Source organism: Gambusia affinis, linkage group LG01, assembly GCF_019740435.1.
Source record: "Gambusia affinis linkage group LG01, SWU_Gaff_1.0, whole genome shotgun sequence".
Lineage (NCBI taxonomy): Eukaryota > Metazoa > Chordata > Actinopteri > Cyprinodontiformes > Poeciliidae > Gambusia > Gambusia affinis.
This window is the reverse complement of record NC_057868.1, coordinates 38,693,237-38,715,949: the sequence shown is the minus strand read 5'-3', so window position 1 is coordinate 38,715,949 and position 22,713 is coordinate 38,693,237. Positions and strand designations below refer to the sequence as shown.

The 22,713-nt window shown below is 40.0% G+C and overlaps 1 protein-coding gene across 3 annotated transcripts; it reads left to right on the top strand.

Annotated features, from left to right (window-relative positions):
- Positions 1-842: 842 nt before the first annotated feature.
- LOC122835342 (monocarboxylate transporter 1-like) lies at positions 843-22,690 on the top strand. 3 transcript variants are annotated; one of them, XM_044124341.1, is made up of 5 exons: positions 843-1,081; positions 9,594-9,900; positions 19,280-19,423; positions 19,975-20,769; positions 21,114-22,690. In XM_044124341.1, exons 2-5 carry the CDS (start codon positions 9,684-9,686, stop codon positions 21,380-21,382), a joined length of 1,425 nt encoding a protein of 474 aa, XP_043980276.1. In that variant the 5' UTR covers positions 843-1,081; positions 9,594-9,683; the 3' UTR covers positions 21,383-22,690. The 3 variants fall into 3 exon arrangements, with proteins under 3 accessions (XP_043980276.1, XP_043980285.1, XP_043980294.1); XM_044124350.1 differs by lacking the exon at positions 843-1,081 and adding an exon at positions 3,508-3,651; XM_044124359.1 differs by lacking the exon at positions 843-1,081 and adding an exon at positions 3,672-3,691.
- The last annotated feature ends 23 nt before the right edge of the window (positions 22,691-22,713 follow it).

The following is a 22,713-nucleotide window of genomic DNA, read 5'->3' as shown; positions in this document are numbered from 1 at the left end:
AGTGCAAGGAAAGCCTAATGACTATTGATTATTTAATTAAAGCAAGTTAAAACAGAGAAACACTTCAAAGCACTGTAGTAGGGAAATACAAAAACATTTCCATGTAAATAAAAGCCTTCACTATCAGTGTAGGTCTAACCTGAAGGGGGGCAGAGTACACAAAGAAGAGCATCACAAAATATATTTTTACTGTGTTTGTGTGTCAATATGGAGGATAAATAAAAAAATCATGTTTGTATCGGGAGTTGCAAAACAACGCTTAGATTTAAAAATGTGTTTTGAAATATTACTCATGCAAAGTGTGTGTTTTTAATCCTCTTCTCAGTCAGTACTAACAGAACTAATCTGTGTATGGCTGAGGTTGGGCTTTATGGTGTCACCTATATAAAACCCAGAAGTCTAAAGTGGGTATTACAAAAATCTGTTCAGATTAAGCAACACATCTAGGAATTTATGTGGGCCCCACGTTTAGCTATTGTGGTCCATATCAAGCTTATAAAAGCAAATAACAAGAGGTAAATATGTAAGCCACAGACAATCCTATCTCGACCCATTTATGTAAACACTGTCGATATAGAATAGAGATGAGAAATACTCTCCATTGTTCCAAAGTGGGGAAATTCATGTGTACCAGCAGCAAGTTAAAGATGAACTGGATTTTTTTTCTTTACCTCTTAAGAGCATAGGATATATTTTCTACTAGCTGAATCTAACATTAAAGTGTTTATTTTACCTCCAGAGAACAAGCTGTCCATCTTTGACTCTAAAGAACATTGTTATGCACAAATAAGAGGTGAGTGTAATCCAATTAAATGTTAAAACCTCTTGCCATCAGCTACGTGCCGCTCAGGCAGTGCTCCGCCCTCAACGTGCACGTGTGTTCAGTCACCGCGGCTGGCACAGCTTCTTGTACGCATGCGCTAGAGGTAGTTTGTAATGCCATCATCCTCCTCATCCTCTACTGCTGGACTGTTACAGTCTGAGGTCAGTGGTACCCGAAGCTACTATCGGACCGCGGAGAGCAAGGACTCACTGGGAGACGGTGAGCTTCAGCCGGACACCGAGCCGAGGAAACCCTGCGGTAAGTAAACGACTCCCGTTACAGCGTGCTGCCGTGTGGCGCCACACTGAAGCTATTTCTGAATTTTAAAAAATGGTGGATGTTTTCTCTTTATGTTACGAATACATCTTGTTTGTATAAGCGACCGTTAATTAGCCAGGTAGGTTGTGTAGTGATTAGCTTCGCGCGCGGGCACCGCTCCAGTCCACGTTAGCCCCTCCACTGCGGCAGCAGATCACGTCTACCGGCTTCAGAGCGGCGCTCCGTCTCGACGTAACTTCGTTCCCGGTGGCGTGATGCTGCCCGCATGGCGCTATTTTTACATCCACATGTAGATAGAGAGGGTAAGGGGGTCCACTTCACAGCTGAGCATTCGGTCCGGCGCGGTCCTCTTTGAAACCGGCCTGAAGATCCGGCAGGAGGGATTTATGATGCGTTTGAAGGACACGTAGCCTAAAACACAGAAAATGTTAACTCTATAATCTCGCTTTTAGGTTAAAATTAATCTTATTAAAGTTTGTATAAACAATATTTCCCTTGATCGTTTTAAAGAAAACTAAAAATGACAATTTTAAGTATCTGCTTGTGTTTTCAGCAATGAAATTAGAATTTCACGAATGTAGTTTTTAATTTTTAACCTATATAGATGAACAGATTCCCATCAAAAAGCAGTTGAACTATAAGAAAATAAAAATTAGATTTCCCTCTTGGATCATTTTGGAACTCCATTGTGTGGCCCTCCAGCCTCTGTGTGACTAACTTGCATGTGTTTGGTTGATTGCATCTTTTGTTGTCATTGTTTTCCAACCTTTTCATTCACTTCCTAAATTGTGCTTTAAACTCAATGGTACCTTGAAGACCCACCAGTGTAGCTTTTTAGAAGTCCTGCTAACTCTGAGGGGTGTTCCCAAAGTAACAAAATCTCTCTTGGTTCAGATTAAAACCAAATTACTACAGATTTATTATTGCAATTTGAAATGGTTATCAATTTAGGAGCTGTAATGTAAATGTAAATGGACTGAACTTGTATAGCACTTTTCCAGTCATTTTGACCACTCAAAGCGCTTTACGCTAGAGTCACATTCACCCAGTCGCACTCACGAACACACCAATACGCAGAGTATCAGTGTATAAGTTTAGTGCCTTGCCCAGAGGCAAGAGGAAGCTGGAATCGAACCTACAACCTTCTGATCGCAAGACGACTACTCTACCAAAGAGCCACAGTCGCCCAGTTTAACATAATTTAATTTTATATTAAGATTTTCATTCCATTTCTTTTTTTCTTCCCTCCAGGGAGTCTTTTGTGGGCTCTAGTGTCCCTTATATGACAGTAGGCTGACAGGAGAGGAGAGGGGGTAAGACATGAGGCGAATGTCGGCCGGGTCTGGGAATCGAACCCGCGACGGCCGCGTTGAGGACTCAAGGCCTCCAAATGTGGGTTGCGCTATCCCCTACGCCACCACAGCACACCCCTTTCATTCCATTTCTCTACCTTTTCATCAAATTCCTGGTCAAGAAGTGGCAGTTTTAGACCAACTTTACTAGAGGAACCCAGAGTGGGATCTATGTGGGTTTTAAAAAAGCCCCATGTAGAACAGGGCAATGAATGAGTGAGACAAAAAAGATTTTTAATATATTTAGAGAGCCACAGAGCCCTGATCTAGCACATGGAAACCAATTCTATCTCAATATGACTGAACTTAAAAGTCCAACCTCTTAATTTAAAAACTTAATTTTGCCTTTATTTTACCATGAAAATCTAATTGAGATTAAAAATCTCTTTCACAAGAGAATCCTGGCAGCAGCAATTCATCGTAAAATAATTTTTTTAACCATGAGTTGCACCTTAATTTTTCCTAGATGAGTTATGAGAAATTGCTTTTTGTATTATTGCCAGTTCTACAGGGGAGACCGTTTTAGCCCCCATCTAGAGTCACCCATGACTACATGTTCTTACAGTAGGTAACAGGAAATGATTTTAAATCATCAGCTGTTGAAATGCGTTCATGTAAACCAGTCCTTAGGGGCCGTTGTCCTGCAGGGTTTAGATGTGCCACAGGTACAAACACTGGAATGAAATGGCTTAATTACCTCCTCCTTGTGTATATCAGTTCTCCAGAGCTTTGCTAATGACTTAATTATTCTATTAGAGGTGTGGTGCAGCAGAGGCACATCTGAAAGTTTCCTCCAGGACTGGAGTTTGACACCTGTGATGTAAATTGACGCTTGTTTCTAAAAAATGTTAATTCAGGAAAGTTGCAAGAAACACCTCAACTACTGTAATTCAAAGAAAATTTACTAAGTCTAAGCCAAGCTGCATCCATCAACTCCAATCTGATTCAACGTAAAGCCAGTTGCATGTAGTAATCTGTAACGATTTGAGCCTTGGCTTTGATTTCCTCCCTGGCTGCAGCAGTTCTTGTGGTCGTTCCCTAACCGCTTATCTTTCTGCTGCACAGCAGCGCATGAGTTCAACTCGCCAGCTCTGGGAGGTCAGACCTCGGTGGAAAGATCGCATGACGGCCACACGCGCTGAACTCGCAGGGAATCCATTGTCCCAGAACCGGACCAAACCGCTTGTTTATTAATAGGTGTGTAACCAGGACATATTGTCTAATTGTGGAACAGAAAGCGAGTGACTGCTGTGTCATTTTCAGCACCCTTTGGTTTCTGCATGGCTTAAATGTTCCTGAGTGTGTTGGATCCTGAACCTTAACCTTTTGTGAATGTCACGGTGTAAGTTTAAAAAAACCACGCATCCCAATATATAGCCACAGATTTGAATTATTTAAAGCGGGAATACCACTTTGACCTTCATGTGACATTCTGTTGCCCCAAAGCTGTTGCTTCTCCTGGTAATGTGAGTTTTTAAATCTTGAAATTAAAGCAATAGACCTCTTGTATGAAACAGGAAGTACCAAGTATATGAAATCTAGGTTTCTTTTGTGTTGCATCAGTCATATTTTTGCAATCTTAAACTGGATTGACTGCACCCTTCATCTAAAATAATATGCTTTAGGGTACTTTGTGCAATCTTTATTGTTGGATCTAATCTTTATTGTTGTTGCAGTTTGAAAAGATGCATGTTGCCATGCATGATGCAGCCAGTGTCTTAAGTGATAAAATTCATGTTGAAATTGAAATTTCTTGGAAAATCTGCCTTTTGTCTTGCATGTTTGCATCACATGTTCTTCACATGACTGGTTAAATTGATGCATCTGACTTGGTTTCTTGATGTATTTAAATGAGTTCAGCTACACTAATTGAGGTTTGCATGGTTTTAAAACATTAAAATCCAACAGAAGCAGCAGCAGAACAAGTGTATTTTCTTGTGACATTTGAATCTGGTTTAAAACTTGTGCTCACTCATTCCTTGAAGCAATAAAGCTAATTCTACTAGTGGCTTTCTTCCTCGTTTCGTTTGACTGAATGGCTTTGTTCTGTGCTTGAAAAGCTGCAAATAATTTGGAAACTACTTTGAGCTAAATAATTTTAGCAGTATTTTTATGCACAATGGCAAAATTTCTTCTGAAGTCTGGCTGCAGTTTTCATATAAAGAATTTGAGGTAACTTTTGCCTCCCACTCTGGCCTGAATGAAGCATCTGTGACGTCTGAATGAATGCCCTCATTGAGAACTCCTCCAGGATTTGCCCCACTTTTACTGGCACCCACACGCTATCCCGATGCCTATCTGCACTTCACCATGGAGCCGCGGGACCCCCTGGGGGGAACGGCAGCTCAGCTCGAATCCCACTGCGCCAAGGCTGCTTTATGTTAACAGTTGACCAAATTCAGTCTGAACACAGACACTGGAAGATTTACTGTGATTATTGTTATAAAACTAAAGCTGCATTAATTTATAGCTAGTAAATGGCTAAATATGAATGCAAAATAATAATAATTTTTCCTCTAATTCCAGATATTTTCCAAATCGGTCACTAAATATAACTCGTACTTTACATTTGCTGGTGCTGACATTACTAGTTGAAAGCTTTCATACACTGGGACAGGTTATAAACTTTGCTTTTACTTTTCTGGCTGATCGCCGATTATCAATCTTTAAAACACCTGACCTGCTGATTTTGGTCGATACCATTCTTTTTCTTTTCCAAAATGTTGCTAAATATAGCAAGAAAGACGCTGAGTTGGAAACGGTAGTTTGACTATTAACTGCAAATGTGCAGACATGACCTGGTGGGTCAGTCTGTCAGTCAAACCTTTCTTGTTGCAGAGCTGACGAGGAAAGTGGCTGATTTTTAGACCTTTGCTGAGGTAGCTAAGATTGGCTTCACATGTAAGTATCAACAGATCTTGCAAAATTAAGAATATTGGCCGACAGATAAATCGGTGCGCCGCCATTTTGGTTTGTTTAAATGGACCTCTAGCAATTTAAGCCTCAATCACATGCTTTTGTTGTTTATTGCGAAGTTTGCCTGTTTTACACACATTTTACAGATGAAGAAACATGGGTCCATATTCACAAAACCTTTCAGTACACTCCCATAAAAAATTCTGCCAAGCTTTGTTTGGTGATGGACTCAGATCTCATACTTCAGTTACATAAAGACAGCTAAAGTCGGCCTTCCATCACCTGAAGAACATTTCTGGGATTAAAAGACTAATGTCCCAGTTAGATATAGAGGCAGACCTGTGAAGACACTGTTGAAGTCATCAATGTGAGTAAAGATAAATACATGGATGAGTTTCTCTAGGTTTTGCCTTCAGGTCATGGAAGACTGACTTTGTAACTGTCTTTATGTGGCTTTGAAGGTTAATTTCTGAGTCGGTTACAACCCTCAGATTTCGGACCTGATCGCTAGTTTCTTGCTGTAATAACTGACGCTAGATTGTTTTTCTTTAGGTCCAAAGATGATCACTTTAATTTTGTTGTTGAGATGGAAAGTTTCTGCTTCATAAGCCAAATAAACGGTTGCAGCCTTGGTAGAACAGCAGGTCTTTAATTTATTCATTCAGTGATGTATTCCACCTTCATTCGGTTCAAATGGGCGCATGCAAACTTCTGACCAGCACTATAGGTAGGGAAGGGAATGTTCTTAGTGTATTTTGTACAGCAGCAGTCGCCACATTCCTGTCCAATACAGGAAGCCTGAGCTGGGCCTGAGGTTGAGGTCCTTTGCTGGAACACACTCCTGCTTAAGTTAACAGTGAAGTGCAGGAAACCGTTAGAGGGTGGTTGTTTTTGTCAGATGTTGAACTTGGAACAGATGTGTGATCTGCAGAAACCGAACTTGTGTTTTCCCTCTGTAGTTGTAGCCGGACTCTGACCGGGCGGCGTTTACTCGGGTCAACTGGAGCGTTTGCTTTAAGCTCCTCTCTGTGACACAAGCAGACCAACAAGTGAGTTCCAGGTTTACTCGGAAGCCCCTGGATGACGTATTTGCTTCGTTACTTGCACTTCTCAGAGGTCAAAGTGGATCAGAAACCAGCTCTGTTATTTAATTGCACTCAGCATTTTAGAGGGGATCAGTTGCTCTGTTGGACGGGGTCTAGCTTTTGTAACGAGTTATTGACTTACCCTCAAGTGCTCTTAGCAGAGTAAACACACAAACTGATACTCGTAGCTATTATCTGAGGTAATTCTGGGGTTTTATTCAGCTGGTACTGTTGTTTTATGGCTGCCCGAGTAATGCAAACATTTATTTTATTTTTTTTTAGTATTTATGAGGAAGTGGGGTTTCCTTCATGTTTGTGTTTATATCTTGCACTTTTTTTCAGGTTAAATGTGACTTCAGGAGAGTCGGGTGCTCCTTTGTGTTCCTGTACATGATATCGGGTCGGATTATTTTCATGCTTGTCAAACTGAACAGAGGTAGTTTGAATGTGACGTTTCCATTTTGGAAGTTATGACTCGTGTGTCCTTGGTGTCCTGTTTCACTGCATGTGTGTTGTAATGCAAGCCTGCCGCAGAGCTCTTCAGGTGAAATGTAGCACGTGTTTGCGTCCTGCAAACTTCAAGCAGAATGAGGTCAAGTACATGCTTCATCTGTACGTATTTCTACACTTAGTTACCACATTACTTGAAAGTAATATGATGTAATGGATGAGGATGAGTTTGCACCACATCCTGACCAGAACCAAATTGTCAGAATCCCCTCCCCACAATTTATTATTATTATTATTTTTGTTTTTTTGTATTATGCATGCTGCACATAAACTGAACAGGCGTATTATAACTGCGTATTATGAAAAAGTTGCGAATGTCTGAGAAGCTGTTAAACATAGAAATAGTTGCTAAGTTGGTGACGGTGCTTTAATTTCTATTGAACATTTAACACTGTGGCTAGAAAACATTTTAAAAATCCTAAATAAATAAATAAACAAAACAATAGATGAAATGAATGATAAAGCCTCTCTAAGCAAAATTTTCCTTCAAATAAATAGCTAGTTGGGACCAAAGCACCAGACTAAAGACTTTTGTCATCCATTTTTTGGATGAGAGGGAAAAAGACAAACAATAAATCATGCAAATGGAAATTGAGTTTGTTTATAAAATGTCAAGTATAGTATTTCAACTTTCCAAGCTGCATTTTGTTGGGAATATTTTCAATAACCTCCATGGGAAAAAATTATAATTTCGAACAATCTGATAATGGATGCTCTTACTTCCATATTGGCATAAAGATGTGACTGGGTCACTGGGTCCTACTGGTCACATATTTGTGATTCGTTTCTGTCCAGACTGGGAGTAAAACTCCTCCAGGTCTGCAGCCTGGTGTGTCATGATGACACCAGGTCTGTGAATGCCTCACCATCATGGCTGAAACTCTGAGGAAGGAAGGGACTGAAAGCTCAACTGTGTTATGAAACAGAACATGTCCTCTCTGAGGTTACAGCTAATGCTAATGTTTGTTTCTGTGCCTTTTAGACTTCCAGTTCTGTGAAAATGGTTGTTTTCAAGCAGAAATTAGCACATTTGTCATTTTTAAAAAATCTAGGTTCTCTTTGTGGTGAAGATGTAGGAAGCTAAATGGTTGGCTGATGTAAGTGGCGTGTCGTCACACTGAGCTGTCAGCCGGTTGCTCTGCGTAATGATTATCAGAGATCGCTTGTTTACCGCCTGATCTGAGCTAAAAGCCTTGTAGGGAGCTTGACTCCTGGTTGTTAATTAGCTCTCCTTTCAACAGTTTATTCTCCACTGCTGGTTGTAATATATCCAAGTTTAATCTACAGGGAGAGGTTATTTTGGAATATAGAATGCCATGTAAGGTAAATGAGCCAAACAGAAGCAGGGCTGCTGTTCATAAATAGCAGTTGCATGTGACCTAAATAAGGGGGAAAAGGGATATTTTGATGGCAGATGCTCTGGTATTGTGTGTGTGTTCACCCACTGTTACTGTGTGAAGGTTTATTAGGTTAACAAAACTGGCTTTTTTTTTCCTTCTACAACAGAAATGGCTAAAATAAAGCAAACACATTCATATTGTAGACAATAGAATATCAGTGCTAAAATTGGCCTCAGGGTAAATTTTTAGTAATGAATACATGTGTTTTGAGGTGATTTTTCACTTATTCACAAGAAAGAAACATCTAAGTCGTAAATTTAAAGGCATACATTTACAATTTGTAAACTAGGACATTCTCTGCCATGAAGTCAGAAATTAGCTTCTTAAATTTATTTTTTTTAAAACAACCTTAAAGCCTTGTCCAGCTGGATGTTTGGAATATATATATATATGTGTGTGTGTGTGTGTATATATACATGTAAAATATTTTTAAACGACATGGCAGAATAGACACAGTTTCTCCAGAAGAATGAAAAAGGTTCTTTTGATTGGGAGTAATTTGTAGTTTGACATTCTGCTTCATTCTTTGATACAATTGTGCAACAACAGAGTATTTCTAAATCATCCTGCTGAAAATAGTTTTACACTGTTCAAATTTGAAGAATAATCTTATTTGTAAAACTCATACTAAACTACAACTTCACAAGATGCTCAACTTTTCTAATTTGTTTTTGTGAATTTTGTCATTCTCCTAACATTATGGGTTTATTCTGATAATAATCAACCCATCAAGTGTATTTGTATAAAACATTTCAGCAACAAGGCTGTTAAAGTGCTTTACATTGTAAAAACACCAAAATATAAAGTCATATAAACAACCTACCAATTGAGAAACCAATAGCAAACATTACATTTTGTACCATAATCAAAATCATGAATACACATCAGATATGTCAATGTTCCATTTATGGTTCAAAAGCAGCTCTGAACAGGTTGGATTTTGAAAGCCTTGGTTTGAAGGAAGGCTGTTTTTCAGCTGTTTTGCAGTTTTCTGTAAGTTTGTTCCAGATTCTTGGCTTTATTCTCGCATTATTTCAACTTTACTTTCATGTGACTTCATCGAATTGCGATTCTAGTCTTCTCTCATTATGTCTGCAGAAACAAACTTTGTTCAGAGGGATGAGAAAATGTAATAAAACTCATCTTGTTTTACAGCTGACTTGGATAACATATTAAATCAGAATTAAGGAAACATATTAAACCTATGCTTCATTGTTTTTCCACACAGGTGCTGTTTTGAAGCTTGATCCAAGCTCTTCCCCCACCAAGTCGAGTCCATACGCCGTTTAAGTCGTCTGCTTCGTCTCTCTGAGCCATCATGCCTCCAGCAATGGGTGGACCTGTGGGATACACCCCACCTGAAGGGGGTTGGGGCTGGGCCGTGGTAATGGGCGCCTTCATCTGCATCGGCTTCTCCTACGCCTTCCCAAAGTCCATCACAGTCTTCTTCAAGGAGATCGAGGTCATCTTCGACGCCACGCCCAGCCAGGTCTCCTGGATTTCCTCCATCATGCTGGCCGTCATGTACGGCGGAGGTAAGACGTCCAGTTACTCCAACACCAAGAACCCACAGCTTTTCAGTTAATCAGGTTTATCTGTGGAACACATTTCATCAGTATGCCAGTTCAAAGTGCTTTATATCATGAAAACAAACACATCATTTAGTCAACAGCAGTGGAAACCAATAACAGAGACATTGCATGTTATCAAGGGCTATCATCAAAATCATTAATACTCACTAAATGTGTTTGTCAACGTTTCATTGGCTCAAAGGCAACTCCAAACAGGTAGGTTTTTAAAGGCACTCAGTGTTTCGGCTGTTTTGTAGTTTTCTGGGAGTTTGTGCCAGTTTTGTGGTGCATAGCAGCTGAATGCTTCTTCGTGTTTGGTTCTGGGGATGCAGCTCAGAACCAGAAGACCAGAGAGTTCTGGAAGGTTGATACAACAGCAGCAGATCTTCAATGATGCTGAGCTGTTTATAAACTAATAATATTTTAAAGTCAATGGAGCTTACCATTGGCTTTAAAGGGGCCGCGTTTCATTGGCTGATGTCCATTCTACATGGTAGCGCGGCTACCACGTGCGTGGCCGTCTCACAAACACGCTTTCCGTTAGCTAAGCACAGCATAATGGCAGTACTGATACAACTTCTACACCTTGAAGCCTGTTTTCTACACAGTCTTAGCTAAACAGATCAATATGCAATGTGTACTGTATCTGACATACACTAAAGATTTTATTTTAGCAGAAAAAGCTTTGGACTAAACTGTTACTCGTGCCACTCTAGCACAAAGTATGGTGTATCAGGCCTAGACACACTCAAACATTTGCCAACTAACCACAGGAATCACCCACTGATTTCAAAAGTAACCTACAAAACAATGAATGCCCGACTTACCCAGCCTTGCAAGAACAAGAGGCATCAGTAATCTTGTACACAGCTGTATCAATGTAGAGGGTGTGTGGATCTGCCGTTTTCCTCATCGAGCGAAAGCATTTTGATGTGACGTGCACAATGTTGGAGGCATTGCTTGGGTCAAACATCTTGGATCTCATCCAAAAAAGATGACATGAACTTCTTAGTTCCTCTGTCCATTGATATATTGTAAAAATCCGGTAGAAATTATGCACTAATCGAGTCAGAAATACACTGCAGAGAATCAGTCAAAGTGGAAGACTCCAAGTTTACATAGAAACAACGCGCCGCCAGGCTTTGTTTGTGAGACCTGCGGCCACGTGGGATTTTCTAGATTGATTGTGGGTAGAGCTTGGTAGGGTCTGTTCTCTGAGCTACAAGGAGCCAGTGTAGAGTCTTTAGAATTGGGGTGATGTACTCTATCTTCCTGGTTTTAGTCAGAACAGCAGCTGCAGGTTTTTTATTTTTTGTTTTTAGGCGGACCCGTGAAGACTCTTGTTGCAGTAATCACTACGACTACAGATAAACGCATAGACGAGTTTCTCTAGATCTCACTGAAACATTAGTCCTCTAAACCTGGAAGTGATAGAAGGCTGATTTTGTAACTGTCTTTATGTGACTCTGAATGTTCAGGTCTCAGTCCATCACTTTGGACACCCTGTCCCTTAGAAAATGTAGTGGAGGTGGGAGTATTTAAAATTTGTTAGCTACACTGCCTAAAGCACAACATTTTCAAGAAATTCTGGTCTAGTTTCTACACATTTTAAATAAGACAAAAAATAACTTTTTTTAAAACATAGGAGCCTCTTTTTAAGTCAATATTTTTTATATTGATGAAAATATAAAAGGTTATTTCACTTACAAGACATTTTTCCAATGTTATAAGTGAAATAAAAAGAAATGATACTTCTTCAATATTAAGGATTTTTTTTATCCTAAAGCTCCTATTTCTTGCTGATAAGTGACTTAAGTTTTGTCTTCTTTCGAGTGTACAAAGATATTCACACTAGAAACTACAGCAGAGATGCTTTAAGATTCTGTTTTTGTAGTGTATTGGCTAAAATGTGGAATTTCTCACAAGCTGGTTCTAGTATTTTATTTTGATCTGCCAGTAAAACTTGTGGGATATCTCTTAGTACAAGCTTCCCACTGTAGCTGGAATATTTTCATGAAATAACAGTAATATCTTGTCAATCATTCACCTCATTTGGTGAGTGATTAATTGATGAAAGCGACATTAAATATTCAGTCGGTAGGTCTGAGGAATTCCTTTCCTTTAGAAAAAACCCCAACAAAAGACACGTCTTCTGTCTCCTGAACAGTCTCTGGAGTTTCAACAGGAAATTTAATGTTGAATTCATTTCTGGAAGAGAAGTATGGATTTTATGGGGGGAGTAGTAGCAAATAGTTTGTGGTTTTTCAGGAGTAAGACACCAGAATCTGAGCGATCCAATTCCCCACTGTTGGAGCTCAGATGAGATTATCCTAAGGTAGACTCTGAGAAGCCTTATTCGGCAGTAAAATAGGATTACCAGAGTACATCAATTTCTTTTACTGATTTCATAAAACGGCTCTTTTTGTAAAGTATCAGGCGTGACATCTCTGCTTTTTAACCTCCTTATCTTTCTCTCTCCAGTTAAGCGAGACGAAACCATGCTTTATCTCTTCCTTTTTGTTTTCATTCTCGTGGTTGGGTAAGCAGAGGTGTGATCCATGACGATGTAGAAACGTGCGCTCAGGTCTGTTTGCAGGTGGAGTTGCAACACGAAGGCTTGTTTGTTCTGATGTAATCCAGCTAAAGCTTCTGGAGAACGAACACACGGCGAACTAATGACTGACTTATCTCAGGATTTAGTCTGCTTTAACACTGGGAATAAAAAAAACAACAAGGCAATGTAGAGATGTTGGGTTTGTGCAACATTAAACTGAACTGTGTGATCAAACTCTTACAAAATTCAGGTTTTGTACAGGTGCTTGAAATCCTTAAAACCACTGAACTTCATTTAGGTGTTTTCAATGTTTGGAAAGTACTCGATGTCCAAGCTGCACAGTTTTGCTTGATTTAAAAACCTAAATTTGTAAAATGTTTGCAGTTGAATTCGCCTGTAAACATTCATTGTTGCCTAAAACCAAAAAAAAGTTTTCACCACTTCTACTTAGTAGTTTTATTGTAGCCAACTACATGTTACTGCAGTCAAACTTAAAAAAATGAGCTTCTTCAGGACACAGCAACATTTAAACTGATACTCATCACCAACCTGTGCAAAATAACTGCATTTAGTCAAATATTTTCAAAATTATCTAAATTGATTTTATTATGGAAAAAGCAGAAGAGAAAATGATTTAAAAATATAAACTATTTTAAGTGTCCAGGGGTTTCAAACGTCATTAATTGGAATTTATAGTTGTGATTAATCAAACTTTTTACTGATGTAATAAATTCCTGTCTCTTATGGATTCTGTAGGAAATATTTTGTAGCTAATTTTTTTTTTTTTTCCATGGAATAATTGTATTGAATTTCCACTAAAATTAACTGTAATTGTAACTGTTACTCTGCCACCTCATTTATACCTCAAAGTTGAAGATGAGTAATTTTCTCAAACTCAAAGCAGAAATAAATTATTCAATTATTTACCCTGTCAGCTTTCCATACCTTTTGCCTTTTTGTCAATTTTTACTGAAAGGCATAACATTCTGGACTTCATGAGAATCAGGAAATTGATTTCTTTACTGGAGAATTGCTCGTCTGTCCAATAATTTACTTTGATGTAAACATATTTTATAAAAATAAGCTTCTCATGCAGCTGATGTAATCAAAACAGCAGGTTGGATTTCTCTTGTATGTATTTTAGCTACTTATTTTCTGCACATTTGCAATGACGGTTCAATCATGCAGAAGAAAGCCTGATCTAACAAGAAGGGTCTGAATATAATTTTTATCTCCATTTCAGCTGCATTTTATCTCTATTTTGTTCCTTGGCTTTTTTTCCCCTCTCTGAACAGAGTGATCCAGTTCCGGGAGGAATTAGGTTTCCCTTCTCGTCTCCAACACAAAGCGTGTGCTTTCATTATCCACCAGGACTTTCTGGCTCTTTGTGTTTCTTCCTTACTCATCCTGACTCTGCAGAACGCGCAGCCGCCCCGCCTGCAGCACTTTTCATCAAGTTTGAAATTACAAGGCAGAAGAAACGGGGGAGGAGTAAAAGTTGCAAAACAGGATCCAGATGTTGAAGTGTTTAATTTTGAACCTTTTCTTTCCTTGTTACCTAATTGACAGTGACTCCCTGTTACGATCATTAGGATTGCGGAAGGTACATCTGAACAGTACCTAAACTGAATGCGTGTTCTCGCTGTTTGAGTCACACCGCGGTTCATGTGAGGTGCCGCACGTAGACACTCTGACTTCCACAAAGCTTTTAGAAACAGCTTCTCATTCAGGTCGACGTCACAGGCAGCTGAGTCACACTGCGAACAGGATGCTCAACATGTTGGCACACATTTAAGTTCTGCTCTGAATATAAATGGGGATTTTTTTAATGTATGTATATATAGATATATATATTTCTCTCCCGCCCTTTAGCAAAGCATTAACATCTATTATTGTTGTGGGATGGCTATTTAAAACCCCACATTAGGGATTAATAATTCACTGATGGATAAAGTGAAACTCTTCTCTGGAACCTCCAGCAATTTATTTGCTTATGGGAAGTGAAGTCAGCAAGATTGCTGGAGAGGAAAGTGATTGTTACGGTAGCTGTTTTTCGGACTGTGGTATGTTAACCACAGCTATGATGAAGCTCAGTTTGATTTTAAAGGGCAAGTGGATGTGAGATGCATCATAAATTAGAAGTTCAGGCCAAATAATTCATGGTTTAAACACATAAAATGCCTTGGATTTTTGTTCATCTGATTTATGATCTGTGGCTGTGGAAAGTTTATCGTGATGAATTTCTTAGTATAATAGTTCTGATTTATTGTCACAATAAATTCCAAATGTTTAAAACCACAAACTGTCCATACTATTTGGATTGTTCTGACTATCAATACATTTTTAAGTGTGATTAAATGTAATTACTGTGAACAGTTAACAGTATAGCGCATTTCAAAGTGCTATTGTTAAACTCGTAATTGATCACAACAGTATTTTAAAGTCTAATCTTTGAGCAACAGGCAGCTAAGCTAACCTAATATTGGTAATGTAATGAACGTTTTATGCACAAACCTTTTCTTTATTTAATAAATATAAACGGACCGTTTGTCCTTCACATCATCTATTGTTGTACTACTGGACCGCCTCTTCAGACTGCTGTAGTACAGAAATGATGCACATATTCAGGTAAACTGGAGAAAACTGTATTGAACGAGCAGTTTCAATTATCGCTTTTATGTTGATAGAATCACTGCCTTCGGGCTGGTAGCCTTGGCCTGCAGTTAAACTGTTTAATTTTCTTCACTTTCGGTAGCGCTGAAGTCAAAGCTCATTTAATCCGTCCAGTAAAAGAGACTAAGGTGATTAGTCGTTAAGAGCGTTAGTTGGTTCAGGTTTTCCTAAGCTTCCTGGACGTGTTTACAAACAAGCAGGATCTGGAACTATTCCTGTAACTGAAAGATGTTTTGTTTGTGGCTCTGATCAGCAGCAACAGCTCTATTTTTATTTTTGCTTTTCCACCTGAGTGGGAAGCTGACATGAAGGTTAATGATGTCTCATGCGGTCTGCGGCAGGAAATGATTCTGGATGGACAGAGTTTCTGCAGAAGTGCTCAGGATGCAGTAGTTAAATTAAAGGAATATTTCTAATCATAAAGCACACATGCTGTAATAATTTCATTGAATTTGACACCATAAGTGTAAAATCTGTGAAGGGGAAATGCATCATGAAGAAAACCTGATATTTGCTGCCTTTATATTGTTGCTTAAGAAGAGCTCAGTTTCCATTTACATGACTTAGTTTTTCTCTACTCTTTCTTTGTACCAAAATTTTTATAAATCTTCAGTCTGGTGCTTTGGTCTCAACCAGTCCTTTTATTATTATTTTTTTCTTTTTGAGGGACAATTTAAATTTTGTTTCTGTGTTTGGATATTTAAAAAGTCTTCCAGTGTTAAATGTACACTAGAATCTAAAGTTTATTGATCTTTGATAATGTGTTCTTGCACAATGTCGTTACGACTATACTGCTTAAATATTGTCTCAAAACGGCAATATTATCATTTATTGCAATAACTACTGTGACAATTTATTGTTCAGCAGAATTTGTTTACTCATCGGACCAATGCCAAGTAGGATCCCAATTATAAAGTTTGAAATGAACCAAACCGTTTGAAAAATCTGTTCCCCTCCTTGCCTGTGGTGGTGCTGTACCAACGACTGACGGAAACGACTCAAGAAGACATTTGAGTGCATCTTCCTCCTTCATGTAAACAAATGAAGTGCTGTTATATTTTAGGGGTTGTAGTATTTCTTTTTTTGGCAGAAGATCACGAGCCAGTTCTCAGACACTGGTTTGTTTTGGTTGCGTTTACCCAGAATGCTCTACGCTCTTGTCCAGAAGTGAACCAAGACATAGGGTTTTAGGCAGACCAGACTTCACTCTTGTTCTGGTCACGCTTCCCCTAACAAACCAGACCTTTTATACAAACAAACCGAATTTTGATTAAAGCAGACTAAACAAGGCCAGTGTTTAGTTTGGTTTAGTCACCCAAAGTGTTCATCTGTTCTCTTAAAGGCTGAGTGCAGACGCAGTGAGGCCGGTTTACAAGTCATGCAGCTGGTGCAGCTCTTTCATTGGCTCTGCTCCAATCAGCTGCTTCTTTTCTCCTCTTGTATCTCTAGTTTGTAGCTTGTGGGACTGACTCATCACCAGCTGCTGCAGCTCTACCTTCAATGCTTCAGATCAGTTTAAACACTCAACGGAGAAGAGTCTCCTCTCTGTCAGATTGTGGTTTAATAAATAAACCGATGCTACTGCAGCTTGAGAAGCATTGCTGCTATAATTAGAAGCAGAAAGCTAAACATGGTTCGTCTTAATCTATATGTTGACTGGCTTGTTGATTCCTGTGAATGTCGGGTCTTTACTGCGCTCTGCTCCATCTTCCTTTAGAGTGAAGATTAGTTTATGTAACCTCAGGGAAACGTCCCGATTCGAACAAAGAGTGATCCAGATTCTGCTGCGTCCTCTGTAAAGCAGCCATGTGTGCATTCCTGTGACCTCTCCAGTGCGAGTGCAATGCAGAACCAATTCACCCCGACTGTGGCAGCTCTCCAGCACACTCAACCCCGGTGACAGACACAACAGAGGTGAAGCGTTTCTCGGTGGTGGGATATGCACGTATCCTTCCTGCCCCCACTCTGACCTTTCCAGCCTCCTGCCATGTTTCAAGGGCAGAGCCGCCATGTTTTATGAGGGCCAGGGTCCTGCTGGAGCGTATCTGGAACAGCGTCGCTTCTGAGATCATCTCTCATTTTATACTTCCAGCCTTCTCGCTCTGTAAATGGATGTGCAATCCTATTTTTGATAAGTGGGGGAAGGATGTTTGGTAGTGAGCAGCTGCAACACTTGATGCATTAAGTCTGAGCTGATCGAAGAGTGCTGCAGCTCTGGGTTATTTCTATTAACTCATGTTGAAAACCTGAGATAATTGGCTGTGTCCACCTTGAGAGAGGAAAAGGCTCTGATTTCCTGTTGGAAGTTGTACACCTGGTATTTACAGCCACCTGTGAAGTCTTGAAAGCTTCTCAAACATTTAACGCGTATTTTAATAGTTTAGACATCAAATAAACCTCAACATTAATACATGCATACAACAGAAACAGTCTTGGCACCAACCTTTTCAGTCTTGCTCAGTGATTCTGAAAACAACTGAGTAGTCTTCACTCTGTAAGAACTTCCACACAGAAGAGGGTTGCCTGGACTTCTGTTTCCCAACCAGATATCCTTCAGTCAGAAAACGCTGATTCGGGTACCTGCTGATTTCTCTCCATCTCTAAAGTCCAACTTCACAAAGTTTAGACTTGGGGCTGAGAAACTTATCACGATTTAAGTGTTTTGTATCAGTTGATGTCAATAATTGTCAAAATTTATAATTATTGATTTAGTTTTTTGTTTTTAAATATATCCAATACTGTCAAACTGGTGGCTTGACCTTTTCTGTTAATTTTTAAGTAGTTATGAGAACTTTAGAATTGTTGCTAGGTAACCAAAGTGAGTGAGTTAGTGGATTTAACCAGCAGTGATATTGAGCAGCTAAAGCTTTTCTTTTGCCTACATCTCCCATAATGTGGAAGTTCAGTGAATATTCTATATATTGCACATTGATTTTTTTATATTTTTTTTTATTAGATGTATTATATATTGATATTGTTCACGTGTTTTTCACGATATGTTATTGATTGATTTAGCCCTATTAGACTTTTTAGATGCTTCTTTACAACTCGCTCCAAAATCTTAAAGTTTTTTTTAGTTCAGTTTGTCTTGTGCTTTCCTGGTGTTTCTATTTATTTACTTATTTATTTTTGCAGTTTTAAAGAATGGCAGTTTTTATTAAAAAACTAGTAAATGTTGGAGAGAGGCAAATGAAGCTTGGAGCAATCCTCTGGCTGCTTTCCTCTCTCCCAGCATGGCTTTACACAGAGCCACTGATCAGGAACTGAACTTTATTTTACACCCAGCAGAGAATCTCAGCATGGCTCCATCTGGATTCATTGAGATTCCATCACAAAGCTCCAGATGAGAAGATATTTTTCTTTTCTCTGCCAGCTTCACTCTTCCACCCTCCCATGGCCTACCTTCTGTCTCAGTTACGCAGTAATTGTGTTGTTTTTTGCCAACATGGCGCCCTCTGGTGGTGGATTGAGTGATGCACACATTTTCCTCTGTCCTGAGACTGTTGTATAGCAGCCAGATGTTTTTTAGTCATGAAAACTAAATTGTTTTGCATTCCAGGGAATCTGAAATACAAAAAAAGAAATCCTGGGGCTTCATGTATAAAGTGTACACAAAAAATGTGCGGCACCATATTTCATGCCCAAGTCTGCATGTATAAAAATTTAAGTTTGCATAAATATACGTACACGTTTTCCCTGGCGTGAAAATGTGCGGCAGCCACACAAACTTTTTCTGTCACAATATCAAACTACAAAGCATCAAAACTTTCCTAAACCCACTGAAACCTGACGACATTCAGTTATTTAGACCAAGAAGCCTCAAACCCGATGTTTTTGTCATGGTTTTAATATTTTACTGTTTAAACATAAACAATGAAACTGAACCGCATTTATTTTCATACACGCACACAAAATAAAGAAAACAAAAATAAAAAGAGTGCGAAAACCTGACTAGAATGTAAAAATTTCCTCAGTTTTTGTCTTATAAAGATGTAACACAGTGTTCTGTGTGCCGAAATGAATCTATGGGGTAATTTAATTACTTAGTAGTTTATGTAATAACAAGGATGAAGCTGGTTTTCTTTTTGTAATCTCCATTCCTCTTGTCCCACTCAGGTCCAATCAGCAGTATCCTGGTGAACAAATTTGGCAGTCGACCAATCATCATCGTGGGTGGCTGTCTGGCCAGTTCGGGGTTGGTCGCTGCGTCCTTCTGCAACACCGTGGAGCAACTTTACTTCTTCATTGGCATAATAGGAGGTAAGAGTTAAGCTTCATCTCTCATTCCTCTAAACGGCTGCGTTTCCATTAAATAAGAAGTGAAATTAAATCCCATGAACAAGTGTGTTCAAATGATAAGTTAAGATTTGTGGCAGCGACTGATATTAACAATTCATCCATAAGAGGAGATCGGCGTTTTTCTTTGGATCATTGGAGCTACAAGCTTTTACTTTGGAGCAGCTACATATGCAGCGTTTTGCGGAAATTGAAATTTGACGATTTTACAGAAGATTAAACGCGTTTAAATGACAACTTTTTATGAACTGAACGACGCTTTGGTTGAGCTAGCTTGTCCGAAGGAAAAAAACAAACCATGAAGAAGACCGCTCTCTGTCGTCTTCTTTGTTGTTTCCACCAAAAACTTTTTGCTACTTCATCGTAGCCCAAAATCTTCACCAAAAAACTGGATTTTTTTTTTTTTAATTCAGCAAATTTATTTCCATGATTTCGGTTTCTGTAATTCTCTGGTTAACAGAAATGCAGCTACATTTTGCCCCTCGGTTAACCTCCCCTGCATGTCCTCTGCCCAGGGTTGGGACTAGCGTTCAACCTGAATCCTGCTCTCACCATGATCGGGAAGTACTTCTACATCCGCCGGCCCATCGCCAATGGCATCGCCATGGCAGGCAGCCCGGTGTTCCTGTCCACCTTGGCGCCCCTCAACACGTGGCTGTACGACGAGTTCGGATGGAGAGGCAGCTTCCTGATCCTCGGCGGGCTGCTGTTGAACTGCTGCGTGGCCGGATCGCTGATGAGGCCCATCGGACCCAAACCGCAGCCGGCCAAACCGGACGCCGACGCCGGAGTGCCGGCTCAGCCCAAGAAGACGGTCCTGCAGACCATCAACACCTTCATCGACCTGACACTCTTCAAGCACCGCGGCTTCCTGCTCTACCTGATGGGCAACGTTATCATGTTCTTCGGCCTCTTCTCGCCACTCGTCTTCCTCTCCAATTACGCCAAGAGTAAGGAAATCAGCAAGGAGAAGGCCGCCTTGCTGTTGTCCATCATGGCGTTCGTCGACATGTTTGCCCGGCCCTCCATGGGGATGCTGGCCAACACCAAGTGGGTCCGGCCCAAGGTGCAGTATTACTTTGCTGCGTCGGTTCTCTACAACGGCGTGTGTCACGTGTTCGCACCGCTGACGAAAGACTTCTCCGGATTTGTGGTGTACGCCATCTTCTTCGGCTTCGCCTTCGGCTGGCTGAGCGCGGTACTGTTCGAGACGCTGATGGATCTGGTGGGAGCCCAGAGGTTTTCTTCAGCCGTGGGTCTGGTCACCATCGTGGAGTGTGCACCAGTGCTGCTGGGACCGCCGCTAACAAGTAAGTCTTCCACATGCAGCGTGAGCAGCCATACAACCGTTTTATCAGTTACTACTAACGGATTTTAAGTACTAGTACTTCCTAATACTAGTAGATGTTTTCACACCTGAAAGTCCAGTAGACTCAGTTTTGTTGGTCAAAAACGGCAGCATTTGTTACATTTTCAGCTGCTGTGGTTCGCTCTGTTTTTTTTTTTCCTTTTCTTTTCTGTGTATGTTTGAATTTCTGCAAAAACTGGAGAGATCCACACTTTTTAGATTTTCTTTAGATTTTTCTTTCTAAAATGTGAACTTTGTGGTAAGGCCCAGTGAATCAAAAATTAACCTCCCATTTTCTTCCTCCAGGTACTTTCTACAACTACTACCACCATTACGACTACACCTACCTGACCTGCGGCATCATCCTCATCATCTCCAGCATCTTCCTGTTTGTCGGGATGGGCATCAACTACCGCATGCTGGACAAGGAGAAGAAAGAGGAGGAGAGGAAGGAGCGGGAGGAGCCTAAGGAGGAGTGCACCGCCATGTTGGAATCGCCCACGCAACCTAAACCGTGCGACTCGGGCGCCGTCATGATGGCAGACGTTGCCAAGATGGACGAGGACACGGTGTAAAGCTGGCGGGGCAGATGGACTCGACACGTACACACACAGGAGAGCAGCAGTCACAGCCACGCACCACAACCCTGACACCATAGCAACGATTTTTTGCTCGGGTCGTCGTATTTTCTGTGCCTTTTGGAAAAGCTTTTTGAGCACATGTATTTTTATTCTTTTGAAAACACCAGTAGACGGTTAAGAAACAATGATTTACTCTCAGGGTCTGGAGCTGCTGCAAACATCCAGAACGTCACATTTCTCCTTCTAAACCACCCAAACGGAGAACAGACTGACTTGACCCATTTATTTTTACTAACAGTTTGCCTCACCGCCTTCTGCACTTCACTGTACGTGAACAAAAAGCTGGCTTTGTGTGATCGTAAGTACGTTTATTTGATAGCTGCAGTACGGCAGTTTAAAAAGTAGGAGCGATGATGTAGATTACTAACACACGGGGAAATGTGAATTTTAGGTAGGCAGGGTGTTTTTAACCTTTTTAATTCTGACTCTACAGACAAAAGGACAGGACTGCAACCAGCTGACTGTGCTTGTTTATCTTTTTTATGAACTAGAGGGGCTCATCATGCAACATAAGGATGAGGATGAACAATTTCACTGTGGTCCACCTGCAGTATTAACACACGAGTCTGGAGCTGATTGTGGCGCACTGACACTCAAGTCCAGCTTCATCTCGTGCATTATGGCACCTTTTTAGTGATTAGAACACAAAATTCCCTATAAAATTAGATATTTAGCCTTTATTTTTAACAATAATCATGTCTGGAAGTTAGTTTTTAATGTATTTAGTTTGTTTTTTATTGTAACCAGTTTTTATCATCTGGAAACTGAACAAAGTGTCATATCACGTAAATATAGAGGTGAAACTTTGAGGTTGTCTGTTCTGGATGGTTTGAACCCAGAATGAAGGGATTTTTCAATTGGACACGACCAAATGTGGGATGTTGAGCTGTTTCAGCCGTTTCCGGTACTAATGGGAAGGTTTCTTCTTCATCTGCTGTTTAAGTGTGTACACATTCCTCTGCTCTCAACCCACGTTGTTCCTTCAATCACAGCAGACAGAGAAATTATTTTTATAGAAAACGAGACACGGTGAAACCACAGGAATAATGTAACTTCTTTTTCTTTTTTGTTAAACGGTACTGTATTTGGCCACAGCACCTTTTTTTGTGTGTACGTTTCAAGAAGGCGAACAAATACTTGTTACTTTTCTCGACAGTTTATTCTCTTAGTTGCAGTGGGAGTTTCATTGTTTTGTGTGTTTCTGGTTGATCATGAATAAATGGCTTTTATGACTTAAACACACCTGGGTTCTTTTATTTACAAAA